Genomic DNA, 16,640 nt, shown 5'->3' with positions numbered 1-16,640 from the left:
GACTCACCCGCAGAGCTCAAAGGGCGAAGCTTACGGGGTTAGGGTCTCTTAGAGTCGGCGACCTTGAACTGAGGGGAAATGAGAATTGAGGCGAACTCAGGTTTGATGATAGGGTTTTGATGTTTGGAGGCAATGGCATTCAGTGCAGATTGCCGGATCGATCCATCAAAATATCAAAATCGGAGCCCCCGGCATGTGGGGTCACCACGGATGGTTAACCTGGGGTGCGAACCTCTGCTCCAGGTCTTGCTCCAGCTGTTTACGACTTGATATCGAACAACCAAGTCGCGAAGCGAAAGGGCTACTACCTCTATTACCTCATTACATGACCTTGGAGCCATCGTTCTGCCTCGTGGCCATCGGTAAAGTGTCGTCTAAGGCGCACGGCATAGACACAGGTCCGCCGTTGCCCCTCGGGCTGAACGTCTCACGGCTGCATGCCTTTTTGGGAGATGCCCTATCCCTCAATTGGATATTGCTATGCTTGTATTTTCAACTGCAGCCTGGAGTTCACGTCTGAATCGATGTGTTCGCCTGGTTGTGCGAGTTATTAATGTGACATGATCAGTTGCCAACAACACCTATCGCGTCCTCAAGACTCCCAATGCACCGAAATCGGTCACTTTATGACTCATCTCGGCCTTGACTGGCAGCCCTCTCGTGAGAGGTGTGTGACTGTTCCATCCATACGGAATGGCAAGCGTTGGGGATGATGTATTGTCCTCGGAGATACTGAAAGATGGTCCGGACATTTGTTGTCACTCGCAATGTTTGTGCAGCATCAAGCTTCGGCCGTGATGTCACAGAAAGAGTCAATGGAAAAACAAGCATCATCTCCTTCTCTGTGTTCTACCTAGGTATTTCAAGAAATAGAATACCAATGCCGAGTAGTGCTTGTAGGAGTAGGTATGGGGTATCAGTGGCCGGCTGCACTGAGTAGGCACCCCAGCCGCATGGAGAGTCGACCCACTTCGGACAAAATGCGTAAATCCGAGCGTGACTTTTTCTCCCAGTTGAAAGCTCTTTTGCCGGCACCGGTGACGATGCTCATGTCAGCAATACTTCAATCGCATCTTATCAGATCCCCTCTGCTCAATTGCGCCAGTTTCGCCAGTCCAAAAGGACAAGAAAGGCTGCAGATTATGTAGTTGCTTCTTGATTGATCGCGACAAAGAGTTTTGTGGTCATCTCATCGCGCCTGTACGCACGTACGACGTACAACATGGCTATCGATAGCGAGAGCACGCCTCACGACATGTCCGAGCCGAAGACGGTCAGTGACACCACATCGCCGAACACTGACCCGACTTCCCTCGGAGACAAGGACAAGGACGAGTCTCACCCTCGGAAGCGCCAGCGCGTCCGCCTGTCCTGTCTCGAGTGCCGTCGGAGGAAGCTGTCGTGCGACCGAGGCTTCCCCTGTGAGCGATGCATCAAGTCTGGCACTCCCGAGAGATGCACCTATGAGACACGGCCCGGCCTCGCGCCTCCCGCCAAGAACGGCCTGTCCCAGGGCGCTCTCTCGGCCTTTGACTCTCGTCTGTCATTCTCAAACAGCAGCTTGGATCTTTCTCTCTATCGGAAGGATTCGACAAGGGATCATGACCGAATCCGCAGGCTCGAGCTCGAGGTAGTGCAGCTCAAGAACCTACTCGAGAAGCGTCAGGGCTCGGAGGATGGTGGCCACTTCGCCGATATGTCCACGGCTAGCCACCGGCCGCCGTCGAGAGATGTCGTCAAGGAGACGCCCATACCTCAATTCGTCCAGCAACACCAGCAAGCAGGCGCCGACGATGATGAATTGCGTTTCTTCAGAGGCAAGGAGTTCAAGACGAGGTATTTCGGACCCCATAATGCATGCATGGCCTTCAGTGAAGTAAGTTTGTCAATCACAGAAGCCCCTTGTGTCTCTTGCTTGTCTTGACTGGCTTTCTAACCGAGCATAGCTCACGGGGTTGACCCCTTTCATGAAAGAAACTGCCGAGGAATGGCTGAAGCCGCTTCACTTCAAGACCAAGGATCGTGGGAAGCGGAAGAGGGAGCGCGAGGAGAGGTTCGCGCAATCCAGTCCCGAATTGGAGGCTTTGCTCCCCACCCGGGAGGAAACCGATGCCCTGGTCTCTGTCTACCTCGACCAGTTCGAACAAGTCCACAGGATCGTCCACGTCCCGAGCTTCCGCAAGGAATATGCAAAGTTTTGGGACCCTGCTGTGCCTCGGTATGCGGCTTTCACAGCTCTTGTCCTGGCTATGATGTCCATTTCAAGCTGCTTGCACGGCAACACAACGGGCAAATACGTCGGCATGGTGTCCCACTCGCATCACATGGCTGTGAATTGGGTCAAGGCCTGTGAGGACTGGCATCAGCATCAGAGCCAGAAGCACCGAAAGCTCATCCACTACCAGATTGTCTGCATGATCTACTTGGCGAAGCGTGTCAACACCATCAAGAAGAAGAGGTTTTGGAAAGACGCAGGCGCACTCGTCCAAGACTGTGTATCTGTTGGCCTGCACCGGGATCCGAGCCACATTCATGACAACATCTCCGTGTACAACCAGGAGATGAGAAGGCGCATCTGGGCCACCATTGTCGAGTTTGACATGCAGGCTTCGTGCGACCATGGCCTGCCTTCGCTCCTCAGTTCCCTCCACACCGATGTTGAGCCGCCCAGCAACGTGGATGACGATGACTTCGACGAGGATACAACCGAGCTACCCGAGTCCAAACCGGCGGACCATTATACCTACTCTTCGTATCAGTATATCAGTCGTCAGAGCCTCCCGCTCCGACTGGAGCTGAGCCGCGTGCTGACTGGACGCCCCGACGAGCTCGATTATGAGCAGGTCATTCGATATACGAACGACATCACTCAAGAGATTGACTCGCTCCCTTCTTGGGATATTAATGCCGATAAGGACTCGGAAAGCAAGCGCAAACCGCTCCTCGCCTATACTCTTCTGCACGTCCAGTTGAGGCAGTACATCATTCCGCTGCACCAGCCCTACCTCAAACTCCGAAAGACGAACTCGAAGTACCAATACTCGGAAATCATCTACTACAACGCTGCTCGTGATATGGTCCTCTTGCATGACAAACTCACAGAGCAAGGGGTCCGCACTCTCAATTTCCTGCGCGAGGATGCGCTCACCCTGTCTATCAATCTTTGCAGTGTGACCATGTTGCAATCTAGAGGTACAGCCCCCCCATTTATCCCCAATTGCTCTTCCCATGCTAATGTAGATGCTATGCAGGATCGACAAACATGATCATGGTGAATGCGCAGCACACCATAAAACTCCTGGAGAAGTGTTTGGCGATGAAGGAGGATCGTATAATCCGCTGCGGGAACGACGAGCCCTGGGGATACTCTATCATGTGTGCGGCGTTTGGTCTCTTGGAAGCACACCTCGGCGAAAAATCACCAGAGCAAGCCAAGGCGTCTTCGGCAGAGCGCTTCATCAACCTCCACTACAGGCTTCTGGCATGGCAGGAGCCACCGAATCCGAGCCTCGGGCAGGGACAGGGCTTGGGCCCGAGCCAGGGCCCGGTCCCGCCCCCTCAATGGAACAAGGGCATAGTCGAGCCTCCTCCGGACAGACAGAAGGTATGCTTGCTCTTTTAAGAAACAAACGCACAAGCTTTCAATGCTGACTGGACGGCGTTGCAGTCCATGACTCCTCTCTTCCCTGCCTCTCAAGCTTCAATGGCCTCTAGCGACGGAGCCCTTCCTGTGCCCTGGTGGCTACCAAATGCTACCCCTGCAGCTGTACGTGTTTGATCTTGGTGACATCTGGATCGAGTTCCATGCTCGCGAATGAACGTGCTTGCTGACCAGATTTAGATTCCTCCCTCACAACCCATCAACCCCGACTTCAGCTTCGAACTTTTGGGTCTGAATTTGAACGAGCTCTGGGGAGACTACTCTTACGAGGACTTCTCCTGAACGACCTCCAGGTGATCTGGACATAATATGATTGAAAATTGCAGCAGCATGTTTGACCATGGGGATTAGTTTTGCATTTATTTTTCACTGGCTTTCAAAGTGCTTGGTGCCCCTGTCCTCAGCCCGAGACATACCTCCTCCCTCGTATTAGCATGGAATTCGTACACGCTCAGATACCCTTTTATGTTGTGCAGGAGCTTGAAGTTTAGTTTGAGTTACAACGCACCTACCAAATGCAAAAGTTCAAATTTTCGGTTAACCCGGCTGTATCTTGATGTGCCTGCCTGAATTGAGCACCGTCTGGCAAGTGCAAAGCTATGTGTTCAGAGAGAAGGTACGTTGCGACTGGCAGTTAGGATCACGGCAGGAGCTGCATGCAAGTTCCAACCAAGTTCAGTCAAGTACCACGTAAGGAGAGAGGGACATGCCGTGGTGGTGATTCTCCTCGGCTCGAATTCGCCTGTTTGCAATTCCACGTTGCGTTTACCTGTCTTCTCAAGACCAGATCCTGGTCTTGTCCATTCATTCAGTTCCTTACATGTAAGCATCTGGTCACGGCGCTGGCTAGGCTCACACTTTTACATAAGACCTATCCCCGCATCACCGGAGTATCTGGAGGCTGTCGACGTGTGTCGCCATGTCTTGGCTCTGCTGCTGTCAGCGACGGCCACAATCGCGACCGAGGACCCTCGTGGAGATCCATTCTTCGCCATGCGCCACACCTTCGGTCAAACTTGACCATGTCATCTCATTTCCAGGCGACGCACCGTTCCCTACATGTACACCAAAGACATCTTCGGTAACTCCGATACCGGGTGCGCCGAGCGAGCCACAAGAGGTCGAGGAGTTAATCGTCGACGAATCGGACGATGAACACGGTGCTCAATTCCACCTTAGCCGTCCCAAGAGCACTTCGACTCTCGAATTTGTCAAAACCAAGATTCAAAGGCATCTATCTGTCGATTCAATACGGGGCCCAAGCCTCCAAACAACGGCTTACGGGCCGGAAACAGCTGCACGCCGAGCTGAACTGAGGCGCCTCATGCATAAGAGGATATGGGATGAACTACAATCGGAGGATCACTCCAAGGCTCAGGAGGAGCAAGACGCAGGGCCCGATGCCAGTCTCTCTCAGAGGGACCTCCTTCCAGGTGGTCCCAGGGATATGGTGGAGTTCTCGATTCTCGAGCTTGTCGAAGACCCTACTCGCCGTTCAAGCGGCGTGGCGAGCCATGCCCAGCTGCGTCCTGAGTTAGAAGGCAAAGACTTCGAGAAATTATTCAACCTCACCAAGCCAGATCGTCGTGCCAGCTGTCCCGGTCGCCTTACACGAGATACCAGTCACCACATGCTATCGATTCTCGCGGGAAGGACGAGAAATGTCTCGCTTCCACAACTACCAAGGCCAGCATCGACGACTTCCCTCGAAAGTTTGGCAAGCCAGCAATCACTTGAGTCTTGGACACTGTCAATGAACCCAGATCAACTCAATACGATCTTGAGTCTTGGAGAAGACCCTTCTCGTCGGACTGAGCCATCCGCAGCTTCTATGGCACAAAAGAAGGACAGTTTCCCTTCTGCGGCTATTGAAGGAACCATCGTGCCGCATATCACTGATGATACCCCAAGTGACCGAGCCATCAGCGAAACCGGACCTATGTCGTCTCGTGACGAATCACCGGTGATTCATCCTGGCAATCATGAACAATGCCCATTGAGCACATGGCTCAGAAGTCAAGGACTCAGCTCCGGAGCTCGATCATTTGCCTTCTCCGAGGGCGACTCTCAAGATTCAAACGAGATACACGAAGCCAGACTCGTCAAAATCGGCAGACCAAACAGCATGTTCCATAACATCAACGATCGGGACGGCGAAGAGGGGCTTCGACCCCGGACGGTCCATCTATGTGACATGAATATTCCCAAGCAGTTGGAGTCACAGAGCCTGGCCACATCCACCACATCACCGGTGCGCCGAGCTGTAGGCCTCTCACACATAAGAGGGCCATCTCTACTTACTCAGGAGTCGAGGATCAGCTCTTTGAACCTCCAGCACGGAAACGCTATTGATGATTCATTAATGCATGCAGACCCTCAAACTTCTCATGTTGGACAGACTCAAAACTCCGTGTCCCGCTCGTCATCAGTATACACAGCAAGCCACTGCAGTCACATCTCTATCGCTACTTCAACTCATCAACATGCTATACTCGGAACTCACGAGAAGCTTGGTAATGAAGGTGTACTGGTCTCCAGTTCCCAAAAGCCGGATGTTGGTATGTTGCCCCCGTAAAATGTGAGCCGTGAAGCCTTCGCTGACCAACATGGACAGGTCTAGGTGCACACTTTCGACGACTGCCTGTCTTCTCAAGACGGAATTCAGCGCAACCGTATGGAAAATCATCGCGAAGATTCTCGTTACAGGCTCCACCTTCTCAATTTGAGTTGCAGCGTGGTCGAAACTCCTCGCCCATAACAGCATCAGAAACTTCCAGCTTTCGTCGTCGAGAAGCTGAATTGCAAGCGATCGAAAAACGATTTGAGAACTCTGAGTTGCGACGGCGCCCGAAAGTGTCTGTGCCCAGTAAATTCAGAGAAGAAGAGGAAATCCGTGGCAGCCCGGACAAGTATTCTGTTTTCTCCAAGATCCATTTGGCGGTCCCCCGAAAAGCACGGCTCTCGCTCAAGCACCATGGCCATACAGAGGGGGCTCAAGACCATACTACCATCTTCCAGTCTATTCGGAGGTGTTCAAGCTTAAGAAGCACCTCCAACCGAAGAGTGTACCCATCAATAGATCCCAACGTGCTAGCCGTGGTCAACTTGCGTGAAGATACAGCAAAAGACAACCTGACCGCGACCCGGCAAGGAGATGCTCGTAATACGAGCAGAAGGGCTCGTCTTAGCAAGCTCCCTCGTAAGAGCAACATTCCACAAGCAAAGAGGCTTTTGGTCAAGGACAATCCGTCAAATCTTTCAACGCTTGAACTCAAACCAGATTGCCAGTACGGATCACCTGCACCAATTACTCAGGCCCAGCTCGCGAATCCATCATCAGACGCTCAAAATACACCATTGGCAGAGATTCAACAACCTATTTGCGAGGAAATCCAGTTTCATGCTGCACCTTCGCACCTATCAGGGAGACAACCTGGGCTACGACTCAGTTCAGAGACTTCGTCCGATGTGGCCGTCGTGCTGGCCGCAAAGGGTTCTCCCGAGACCCTGTCACAATACCCATGTCCCATTCGGGACTCAATAGCTGGAATAGCTGGAACGGATGACTCTGCTCTTGTGAGAGATTATGCAAATGTCTCATCGTTGGTCCAGGATTCAAGCCAAACATTTGTCAATAACAAGCCTTTCATCCGAAGGTCTGCAAGCTCGAACACGCGAGGTTTACCAAAGAAGCTAGGGAGCGGTATTAGAAGAAGATTCGATAAGCTCATGGCCAAGAACCTGGACAGTCCTGTCAACGAAAACGTTCGAAGCTGCATGCGTAGCAGCTGCCACGATAGCGAGCCCATGGACTATCCTAGATCACGAGCCCTGGCCACGGAGGGACATGATCACGCTTTCAGTGAGGGCCAAAGTCCTGATGCTCTCGCCGACCACACAAGCCGAATAACCTCGAATACAAGCGGAAATGAGAATGCTGAGCTCATAGCAGGGGAGCCAGTTGCTTTTGAAGATACTCACAGCTCATCATCATCAGGAATTCCGGACCGAAGTCCGCAGATGCCTTGCCAACGGTGGGGGCTTTCCGAAACGTCCATCAGGGGCCACACGGCAGAATCGACAGCCGCCACTGGCAACACGGAGCGATATGCCACCCCGCTTAGCAGGATTTCGGTTTATCATGATGCTGGCTCCCGCAGATATGCTGCATCGGACACGTTCAACGCCGACTTGGAAATCGCATCGACGAAGAGTGACGCTCCCACAATGAGGAAAACCAAATCTACAACAACACTTAACAAGTGTGGTAGAGAAGACAGCATGACCAAGTTCCAGACTTGGGGTGGCCGGTCCAAAACCCAGCCTGTTTTGATGAGCAGTACTCTAGAATATGGCCAGCAGCTGGAAGAAGCGCTGCAGCAGGAAAAGGATAAAGTTCAAGAGTGGGCATTAGTCGCCGAGATGAGACATTGATCTAGCAGCTACAGTATATGGATAGATATCCATAGGGGAGGGAGATATTGCTGATCATTCTTGTCGCACACTCTATTCACATCGCTGCCGCCGACTTACACATGTAGCACAGTCTCCGGGACTAGTCCACAAAAGACTACAAGCTCGAACTTTTCTCTTCTTTTTGGAGCTTTGCTGAATATGTTGTATTCTAGCTCGGATAGTTTGTATTAGTTCTCAGGTCCTATAAGACTCTGTGGCTATGCTTTTATAATGCCAGCTAAATAAATTTCGTATTATTTGGAGAACCGACAGTGGCAAATGACCACAATTACACAGTCTCATCCTTTGAGATTATCAGTCCTGACTGTTCCATGTCAGAGCGCCTCCTCTCGCGTAGCTCTCGCCTCCGCCGTTGCTCCTCGACCTTGCGCGCCATCTCCTCCTTGCGCTCGCGCAGGGCGATGCAGAAGCGCGAGCCGGCGCGTATCCGCTCGCCCTTCCAGATGAAGGCGAAGGGGATGAGGCACATGAGCAGGCTGAGGCCGCCGAGCAGGCTGCAGCCCCCGGCGATGCCGAGGCGTGTGAACATGGGCTCGGAGGCGAGGGGCAGCACGGTGGCGAGCAGGGCGCGGCAGCCCGAGGCGGCGCCGTTGGCCGAGGCGGCAAAGATTTCGTAAGCGTCGGTGAGGTAGTTGAGGAGGGCCATGAAGATGACTGGCAGAGGGCTTTCAGTATGCACTGGCCTTGCGTGCAAAACGTTGTTGGGGGGGGGGGGAGAAACGGTGAGTGATAGGCATGTGAGTGAAGGAGGAGGAGGAGGAGACAACATACGCATGAATCCCATGCCAAACGGTACACCGGCAAGCATGGGTACGACAAAGGAGACGTCGGCCCTGGCCGACCAGCCGAGCCAGAAGAGACTGATGACGAAGAGCGGGCCGCCCAGGCAGGCGAGGGGCAGCCTCCGGTACTCCTCCTTGCGGGTCCAGGGGGCCTCGCGCTCGATGGCGCGGAGGAGGTACCAGTCCCACGCGAAGAAGATGGGGATGGAGACGAAGGCGCCGGCGCCGATGGCCAGGAAGACGAGCCCGCAGGCGCCCGGGGAGAGGCCGTATATGCCCTGGAAGACGAGCGGGAAGGCCTGGAAGGTCATGTAGAAGATGGCGTAGCAGAGCGAGACGTAGGCGCAGACGCAGCCGACGATGAGCTCGAAGGCGATCATGCGCAGGGGCCGCGTGAGGACGCGCGTGGCGAGCTGCTTGAGGTCGGGCCTCTCGAGCTCGTGCGGCGCGACGACGTTGGCGGCGGCCGTCTTGGGGTCGAGCTGCCGGCGCATGCGCGCGGCGCGCTGCTGGAGCAGGACCGGCGCGTAGGTCTCGGGCAGGAAGGCCGTGGGGACCATGACGGCGCCGGCGTAGATGAGGGCGATCCAGAAGGTCCAGCGCCAGCCGATGGTCGGCGAGGCATAGCCAGAGATGATGGGAGCCCATAGTGGACCGAGGAGCGTCGTCTGTTGTTGTTGGCGGAATGGCTGGGTTAGTAATGACAGCTGGGACGATACAAGATGGGGGGAAAGGGGTCGGGGAGGAGTCATGTTTGGGCGGAAGGTTGTCTACGTACCGCCATGAAGGCCGCCACTGCTCGCCCACGAGTAAGGGGATCGCCGAAGATGTCGGCCATGTAGCCCGTCACGACCGCGATGGGAGCGCTGGCAAAGACACCACAGAAGAGTCTGAAGAACAGAAACCCGGTCCAGCTCGGGGCCAGTGCGCAAGCCATGGTCCAGATCATGAAGACAATGTAAGTCAGCACGGAGATCCACCGGCGGCCGTACTGTTCGCTCAAGGGCGCCCAGAAAATGGGACCTGGGAGATCTCTTTAGCAATAATCCTTCTTGCTACCATGGCACCCCATGTAATCATACCGAAGACATATCCTGTGGAGAGAAGGATGGTTAACAGAGGGCAACTGACAAGTTTCCTGTCTGCAAGAGAACTCACCGATCAGATAGACCGACATGGGCAGCACCTTTTGGGGCTGGCTCTCGACATGCCACTCCTCGGCGATGAAAGGGATGGCGTTACTGGGTAGTGCGCTTCCCATGGTACTGTTAATAATTAGCATCATGGTTGTGCCAAGGATACACATCTTCTTCGTCTAGAGAAAGCCGTCAGCCCACTTGCTTGGAGGTGAGCAAGCTCTAGGAGTCCTAGCAAGCATGGTGACTCTCTTACTGTCGACCAGTTGTACGGGTTCTCGGGGTCGTTCTCCTCCCATGCTACGATGATTTGTTCGTCGTCATCTGAGCCCGTCGAAGCTGGGCTGTCAGGCTCATCGGTGACATGGTTGTCGGCGGCCTCTTCACGATATCTCAGCTCGGCATCTCTCTCGCTGATGCTGCTCACGATCTGGTAAAGTCGACTTTCACTTTCTATGGCAAGTCTCAGCAACTTGACGTGACCTTTTGGAGTCTATTCGAGCCTTAGTACTCACTTGGAACGGCAAGCCGATCGGGGTGTTCCCTGTCGCTGATTTCTTTCTCCACAGACATCCTCCTTCATTGCTATAGATATTCCTACCAGGAAAGATGTCGGTGTATGAAGATCGGTGGAAGAGGGATGTTTGGACTAAGACCACGACTCTTGGCCATCCCTCGTCTTAACGATACAGTCAGGTCAAGAGGATAATGGCGAACCAAGATCAACCAGAATGTTAAGACTAATAGAAGGTCCCGGAGGAAAACCTCAAGTGGGACAATTAGAAACAGTCACATTAAGGTGCAGAGCAGATCTACGACGAATGGGCCACACTGAGACTAGGAGCTGGAGCTATGACACCTTGAGACCTAATCGGCCTTCCAACACGGGTGCCAAAGCGAAATGGAGGCTCCGGGTGTAGTGACCAGAGGGCCTAAACCCGGAGGGCTAGACAGATCATGGGTGTGCTGTCGAAGCTTGACCGTGGAGTGTCCCCCAATGAGGAGAACGGGAATGATGGGAGATGCATGAGAGCAAACAATCGGACCAATTGCCGTCGTAGCCGGGTGACGGAGGAGGTGGAGTCTGGGGCGGATGGGGGAAATGTGGATGTCCTTAACCGACCGTTTCGGTAGGGGAGGTGGGGACCCAGCTCCGGAGACCGGAATCACGCAGTCTCGACTAGTGACAGGGGACAGAAATGACTGATGCGCCGCAGACAAGTATGGTCCGTTTCTCTCGTCGATTTACCGCTCCCCGCTGATTCAAGTCCAAACTCCAAGAATCTATTCCCAAGAATAACGACTTGGTTCTGAGGCACTGTAGAAGGGACGGGAGTGGCACTATGCCCCATGGCTGTGCCATAGTTTGGTGATCGTTCGAACAGACTGCCTGCGATATCGGGCGTCTCGCAGCCGGTGTGTCATGGGCACGCCCTTGTGGAGACAACCGAGGCGATAGAGATCCATGCGTAGACAACATTCTCATGCATGGACAAGTGCACTTCCAGAGCAGCCTCGATGCAAATGCAGAGGCACACCCTATCATGACTAATGGGTGGCTAGGATTTGGACTCGAGCAGTAACAGAGCCAAGTGCTTCACATGGAGCGGATGGGGCACGTTATGAATGATGAGTGCAGGCTTGGCATACCGACTTGATTGGCAGTGGTTTCTTTTTGGAGGTAGGAGAACCGGGTACTGACCCCCTTGCCCTATGTCTCGAGGTTGATGCTCCGGCCGAACCTGGCATACAGCTCAACCTTCAGCTGAGTCATCTCCTCGCGTATCGTGCTGAGCGTGTCTTCCAACTCTGTGATGTCCTCCTCGATTTTGGCTCCTGCTATCCCAAGCATCTCCTGGGCCTGGGGAAGCGGTACGTGGAAGAATGCGTCCCCAACTTTGTATCTGCGCAACGGGTCAGAGACGGGTTAGGCCTTGCTAGGACCACAGGGGTACTCACGGTACTACATCGTCCTCATCGGCAAGCTCGAGCTCGAGCGTGATATCGTCTATCTCCTCCTTTTCCTTCTGTAAAGAGGATTGAGTGTGAGTGCGCCTCTCGGACGAGTCGAGTAGTGAAGGACTGAGCATACGTTCTTGACCGTCAGGTCCTCTTCTATTGAGAGCTCTTTTTGATGCAGCCTGCTGAACTTGTTGATCTTATCCTGGTCTTCCCTGCGGACCTCGACCTCCTCGCCAACTGCGGCCTCATCCTCTTTCGTGAGCTGTGATCAAGTGTGAGCCCTACAGAACTGTGATGCGAGAGAGTGCCTCGAGGCCTGAAACTCACCATACGGCGCTGCATGTTGAGCCACTTGAGCCAGGCTGATGCAAGTTGGGCCTGGTGTTGGGGTCGGGGCTCAGGGGCTGGTGGTTGGGCAGGGTGGGAGCCTGGGCGGATCTTGCTTGATGAAGCTCTTTTTCAGCCAAGTGGTGAATGTCGAGATAGGTATGGGGCACAGTGTGGCCATACAGTGAATTTTGGGGCTCGATAAGGACCACTAGGTAAGAAAGAGCCCCTCCCTAACCAACAGGCAGGTAACCCCACACTGCCACTAAACCGACCTACCTAGGTACAGTACAGCGGTATCCATAATCGCACTACCATCACGCGCCAGCTTCTCAATCCATGTTGATTGTCGTCAAGAGAGCGACACTGCGCGGCCCCGGACCCAAACACGATGGCGCCTGGACAGAAGCTGTACCCTCGCGCGACAGTCCGCAAGATTGTCAAGGCGCACTCCAATTGCAACGTCAGCAAGAATGTCGACGTTATGGTCGGTGATGTCTTCTACACGCGTCGTGGACACGCAGAACGCGAGCCCCATTAACTCTTGGTTCGCAGATCTTCCTCGACTACGTCCTCTTCATGCAAACGTATGTATGAGAACTGACTCTCATCCAAAGCCCTCAACAACTATGGACGCATTTGCTGACATAGTATCAAAGCTTGGTCAAAGAGGCTGCTATTGAGTCGAAACGGGGAGGTGAGAGAGGCATCACCTCGCGAAGTGTCAAGAAGGTCACAGCGGTACGTCGCTGTCGCGTCCGAAACGAACCAGAAATGGCATGAGACAGAGTGCTAATTGCTACTGGCAGGATACTCTTGCAAAATATAAAGGATGAGTGCCGCTGCGGATGTAGATCCAAGGCATGTGAAAAGTTGGCACACTCATCGGGACAACCCTGCTTCAGGCTGAGGGCCAGCAATTACACGTTCCCAAGATGGACTTGCCAGTCCTCCGAGACGGGCATATTGGCGATCAGCAGACTACTACTGAGTCCATTCGGGAAGGAGCTCTGCGTGCAGGCAAGCGGGCAGATGCGATGCGATGCATATCAAGCCCAATGAAGCTTGCCGCTTGCTGAGGCGAAGGCTGTTCTCCGGCTGCAAATGTATCGTTTGCAGCGAGTTGGCAGGACAGACGGGGCGCCTGGCAGGCAGGAATTAGTATTACGAAGTGAATATAAACACCTGTAAAGCACCGGACAAGCAAAGAATCAAACCACAACCCTTTTTTTGTTTTTTTGGCTGGCTGCCTACTATTCGTCTTGTTAGTTTGGTGGTTTTGCAACTGTTTGCTCATTCTCTCTCCACTGCGGCCGTGCAGGCGTGACACTGATGCTGGGCCTCGTTGTTCTCAGCGCTTCTGCCAGCTTCGGCGCCAAGGGGGGGCAGACGCCGGGAGCGGCTGGTGGCCCGTGTGTGGGTGGGACGGCCCTTGTTTACTCTGGCCGGCCAGCCTATGGCGAGCTGAATTGAGCAGATTGGGGGTCGAGCCCCCGAGAATTTAGTGCACTTTGTCCAGCCTGGGAGCAGGGGTTGCCGTCATTGCTCTGAAAATTTAGCCCTTCCCCTTCTGGCCAGCCCGCACGAGGTCCCGTCATCGAGCAGAGGAAAAGAGCTTCAACCTAAAACATCACCTTTTCTTCACCATCCACCTGCCCTCAGCAAAATCACACTATCCTCACTTCCAGTGACCATCTTATCGATCAGTCATAGCCATTGGCCGTGTTGGTCTCACCTGCATCTCCGCATCCTGCATATTTCTTTTCCCCGCCTGTCTTGCCTGCCCAAGAGAGGGTCTCGTGCACACCACTACCCAACCTTTTGGACGACTCATTTGTCCTGCCTCCAACCCACAAACCCACCACCTAGACCAGACACCCGACAGTCACGATGGCTGCCTCGACCGTTCAGAACCCTCCTGCTCAGCCCGAGTCCAAGTCGGCCAAGAAGAAGAAGGCCAAGGCGGAGCGAACTGAGTCCCCGGCCCCCGCTGCTTCCGCCACCCCCGACAAGGCCGCCTCCGTTTCGGGCAACGATGCCTCGGCCGACGACTCCTCTGAGAACCCCTACATTCGCGAGCTGTCAAAGTAAGATAAAAAGATGCACAATAGCTACAGGCGCTGTCCATGGTCCTGGTCCTGGAAACTGACTGGCTTGCTTCAAGGAACATCCGCAACGTCAACAAGAAGATTGTAAGTTCTTGACAAGATCAGATACAGCCCAAGTTTACCGTCTGAGCAATTCGAAGCTAATGCGGCCTGTGTCTCTAGACCAACGCCTCCAAGACCGATGGTCTCATCGCCCAGCACAAGGGCAAGGACCTGAACGAGCTTGTCGCTCAGAAGATCATCAACGCCGACCAGAAGGCCCAGATATTGAAGAAGCCTGCCCTCCAAGCACAGCTCGCCCAGCTTGAGGAGCAGCTGGCGCAGTACAAGAAGGTCGACCTGGAGTATCGAACGCGCGCCGCATCCGAGAAGGCGCAACTCGAGAAGACTCTGGCCGAGAAGTACGAGAAGGAGAAGGCTGAAGCTATTAGCGAGCTCAAGGAGAAGGCCGAGGCCGGTTCCCAGAAGTCGCTCCATGATAGCCTTCTCGTCCTGTCGCAATTTTTGCGCCTGGCTGCCGCGCGCCGGGCCGAGGAGTTCAATGCCGAGCTTGATGAGAACCTGGCTCTCGAGGGTGTGCTGCTCCACGTCTACTCTGGAGACGAGAACGCTGTGTCCACCATCCTGAAGCTGGTCCAGGGCTCGGATGAGCAGACGAGGAGCGTTTCAGGAGACTTGCTGCAGACTACTTGTATGTATTTTCTTCCTCTGCGATGCTTTGTTCATGTTCATCACTAACTCCAGATAGTCGCCCAGGTCAAGACGGCTGCTATCGCCCACTCTGCTCCCCTTTTCCAAGCTCCAGCCGAGGCTGAGCCTGTCGAAGCCCCCGTTGAGAACGGCCATGAGCCCCAGACCGACCCTACCGTCGCTCATGCCACTCTGACCGAGATCGACACTGGTGCCGCTATCGTCCTCACCAACGGTGCGAGCGCGGAGTCACCTGCTAGCGCGCATCCTGCTAATGCCGATGTCGCTGATGGAGCCGCCAACGCTGCTGGTGAGAGCCAGTGGGACACCCCCAGCAACAACATGAGCATGTCCCAGGAGTGGGTGGAGGTCCCTCGCGACCCTGCTGAGACAGAGACTGGCCTAGCTGCCACCCCCGCCGCTCCCGTTCAGAGCCAGTCGTGGGCTGATGAGCAGCCGGAGCACCCTGCAGAGGTAACGATCCTTTTAGCCCAACGAGTTTCTTGAAGAAGACAAGGCATGAGAAGCTAACAGCACCTAGGTTCCCGCACCGGCTGACCCCAACGACGGCTTCCACCAGGTGCAGCGCAACCGCGGCCGCAACGAGCGAGAGGGTGGTCACCGCGGACGCGGTGGCTATCGCGGAAACCGAGGTTTCCGTGGCGACGGCCGTGGCGGTCGCGGCCGTGGTGGACGCGGAGGCGCCCCCTTCCGTGGCCCTCGCCGGACTGAGGAGTCGCAGTAGACTCCTATCAGGCCAGTCGGATCTGGAACCGCACAGGGTTTATTGACGCACCTCTGACCTTCTTTCTCGAAACCATCACCCCATCTCCTGGAGTGATACACTCCCTGGCCCACCGGCTTCGTTGGGCTCCTGCACTTTAATTGTCTATAGCACTTTGGCTGCGATGAGTCGTCTTTTCCTTGAATCTCGACTCGTCGTATGTCTACGATGACGACGCAAAAATTCATGTACATCACCAAAACCGAAAAGGAATTGTAATTTAGATGACAGCAACAGCGGGTTTCTGCGTGGGCGCGATTTTGGGGCATTTGTTTCCTGAAGGTTGATCTTCATGGTTATTTGAATGCATTGCTTGCGGTGAGGACCTACATACAAGACTCGGGGAGAACATTTTCCTAAGAAACAAAAGGTGCATTGAGCCGAGTTCTTTTCTCTGTTGGCTCCAGGGCATGGGAAAGGTTTACGGAAAAAGGGAAAAGAGAGTTGCAGTATACCCAACACACTCGTTTTATCTGTGACCAAGTGCTCATACGTGATGTTGTCCTCGGCACCTTGACGATTTGCGATCCTACAATGCATGAATCAAGGAGGCAACGCAGGGTGACTGTTGCTTATGTCCAAAAAGTCCCAGTTCTCTTGATAGCACGATGAAGATACAACCCAACACCAACTCTAACTCCGGATTTTGAGCAAAGTGTCGACTACTCATACTAATAAAACCGTGCAGCTAGTCTTGCACTCCCTCTCTGGTAT

At 54.2% G+C, this 16,640-nt stretch overlaps 6 protein-coding genes across 6 annotated transcripts; 4 read left to right on the top strand and 2 right to left on the bottom strand.

Annotated features, from left to right (window-relative positions):
* Positions 1–1,222: 1,222 nt before the first annotated feature.
* On the top strand, positions 1,223–3,943 carry E0L32_008847 (uncharacterized protein; the record flags this gene model as incomplete). The annotated part of the gene is made up of 5 exons (XM_031143746.1): positions 1,223–1,876; positions 1,947–3,192; positions 3,252–3,604; positions 3,668–3,766; positions 3,842–3,943. The coding sequence occupies 5 exons, from the start codon at positions 1,223–1,225 to the stop codon at positions 3,941–3,943; spliced, it is 2,454 nt and encodes an 817-aa protein (XP_030991711.1).
* A 637-nt stretch (positions 3,944–4,580) lies between these two features.
* E0L32_008846 (uncharacterized protein) lies at positions 4,581–8,095 on the top strand (the record flags this gene model as incomplete). Its single annotated transcript, XM_031143745.1, has 2 exons — positions 4,581–6,219; positions 6,276–8,095. The coding sequence occupies 2 exons, from the start codon at positions 4,581–4,583 to the stop codon at positions 8,093–8,095; spliced, it is 3,459 nt and encodes a 1,152-aa protein (XP_030991710.1).
* A 310-nt stretch (positions 8,096–8,405) lies between these two features.
* Positions 8,406–10,628, bottom strand: E0L32_008845 (uncharacterized protein; the record flags this gene model as incomplete). The annotated part of the gene is made up of 5 exons (XM_031143744.1): positions 8,406–9,608; positions 9,698–9,942; positions 10,078–10,234; positions 10,312–10,508; positions 10,571–10,628. The coding sequence occupies 5 exons, from the start codon at positions 10,626–10,628 to the stop codon at positions 8,406–8,408; spliced, it is 1,860 nt and encodes a 619-aa protein (XP_030991709.1).
* Positions 10,629–11,766: 1,138 nt separating this feature from the next.
* On the bottom strand, positions 11,767–12,359 carry E0L32_008844 (uncharacterized protein; the record flags this gene model as incomplete). Its single annotated transcript, XM_031143743.1, has 4 exons — positions 11,767–11,959; positions 12,015–12,082; positions 12,148–12,279; positions 12,345–12,359. The coding sequence occupies 4 exons, from the start codon at positions 12,357–12,359 to the stop codon at positions 11,767–11,769; spliced, it is 408 nt and encodes a 135-aa protein (XP_030991708.1).
* A 376-nt stretch (positions 12,360–12,735) lies between these two features.
* On the top strand, positions 12,736–13,423 carry E0L32_008843 (uncharacterized protein; the record flags this gene model as incomplete). Its single annotated transcript, XM_031143742.1, has 4 exons — positions 12,736–12,831; positions 12,900–12,931; positions 13,004–13,085; positions 13,250–13,423. 4 exons carry the CDS (start codon positions 12,736–12,738, stop codon positions 13,421–13,423), a joined length of 384 nt encoding a protein of 127 aa, XP_030991707.1.
* An 811-nt stretch (positions 13,424–14,234) lies between these two features.
* On the top strand, positions 14,235–15,887 carry E0L32_008842 (uncharacterized protein; the record flags this gene model as incomplete). Its single annotated transcript, XM_031143741.1, has 5 exons — positions 14,235–14,431; positions 14,509–14,536; positions 14,615–15,143; positions 15,201–15,616; positions 15,684–15,887. 5 exons carry the CDS (start codon positions 14,235–14,237, stop codon positions 15,885–15,887), a joined length of 1,374 nt encoding a protein of 457 aa, XP_030991706.1.
* Between the last annotated feature and the right edge of the window lie 753 nt (positions 15,888–16,640).

This window comes from Thyridium curvatum (assembly GCF_004353045.1).
Source record: "Thyridium curvatum strain D216 chromosome Unknown NODE_60_length_267819_cov_83.081011, whole genome shotgun sequence".
Classification (NCBI taxonomy): domain Eukaryota; kingdom Fungi; phylum Ascomycota; class Sordariomycetes; order Thyridiales; family Thyridiaceae; genus Thyridium; species Thyridium curvatum.
This window is presented reverse-complemented; position numbering and strand designations above follow the sequence as displayed.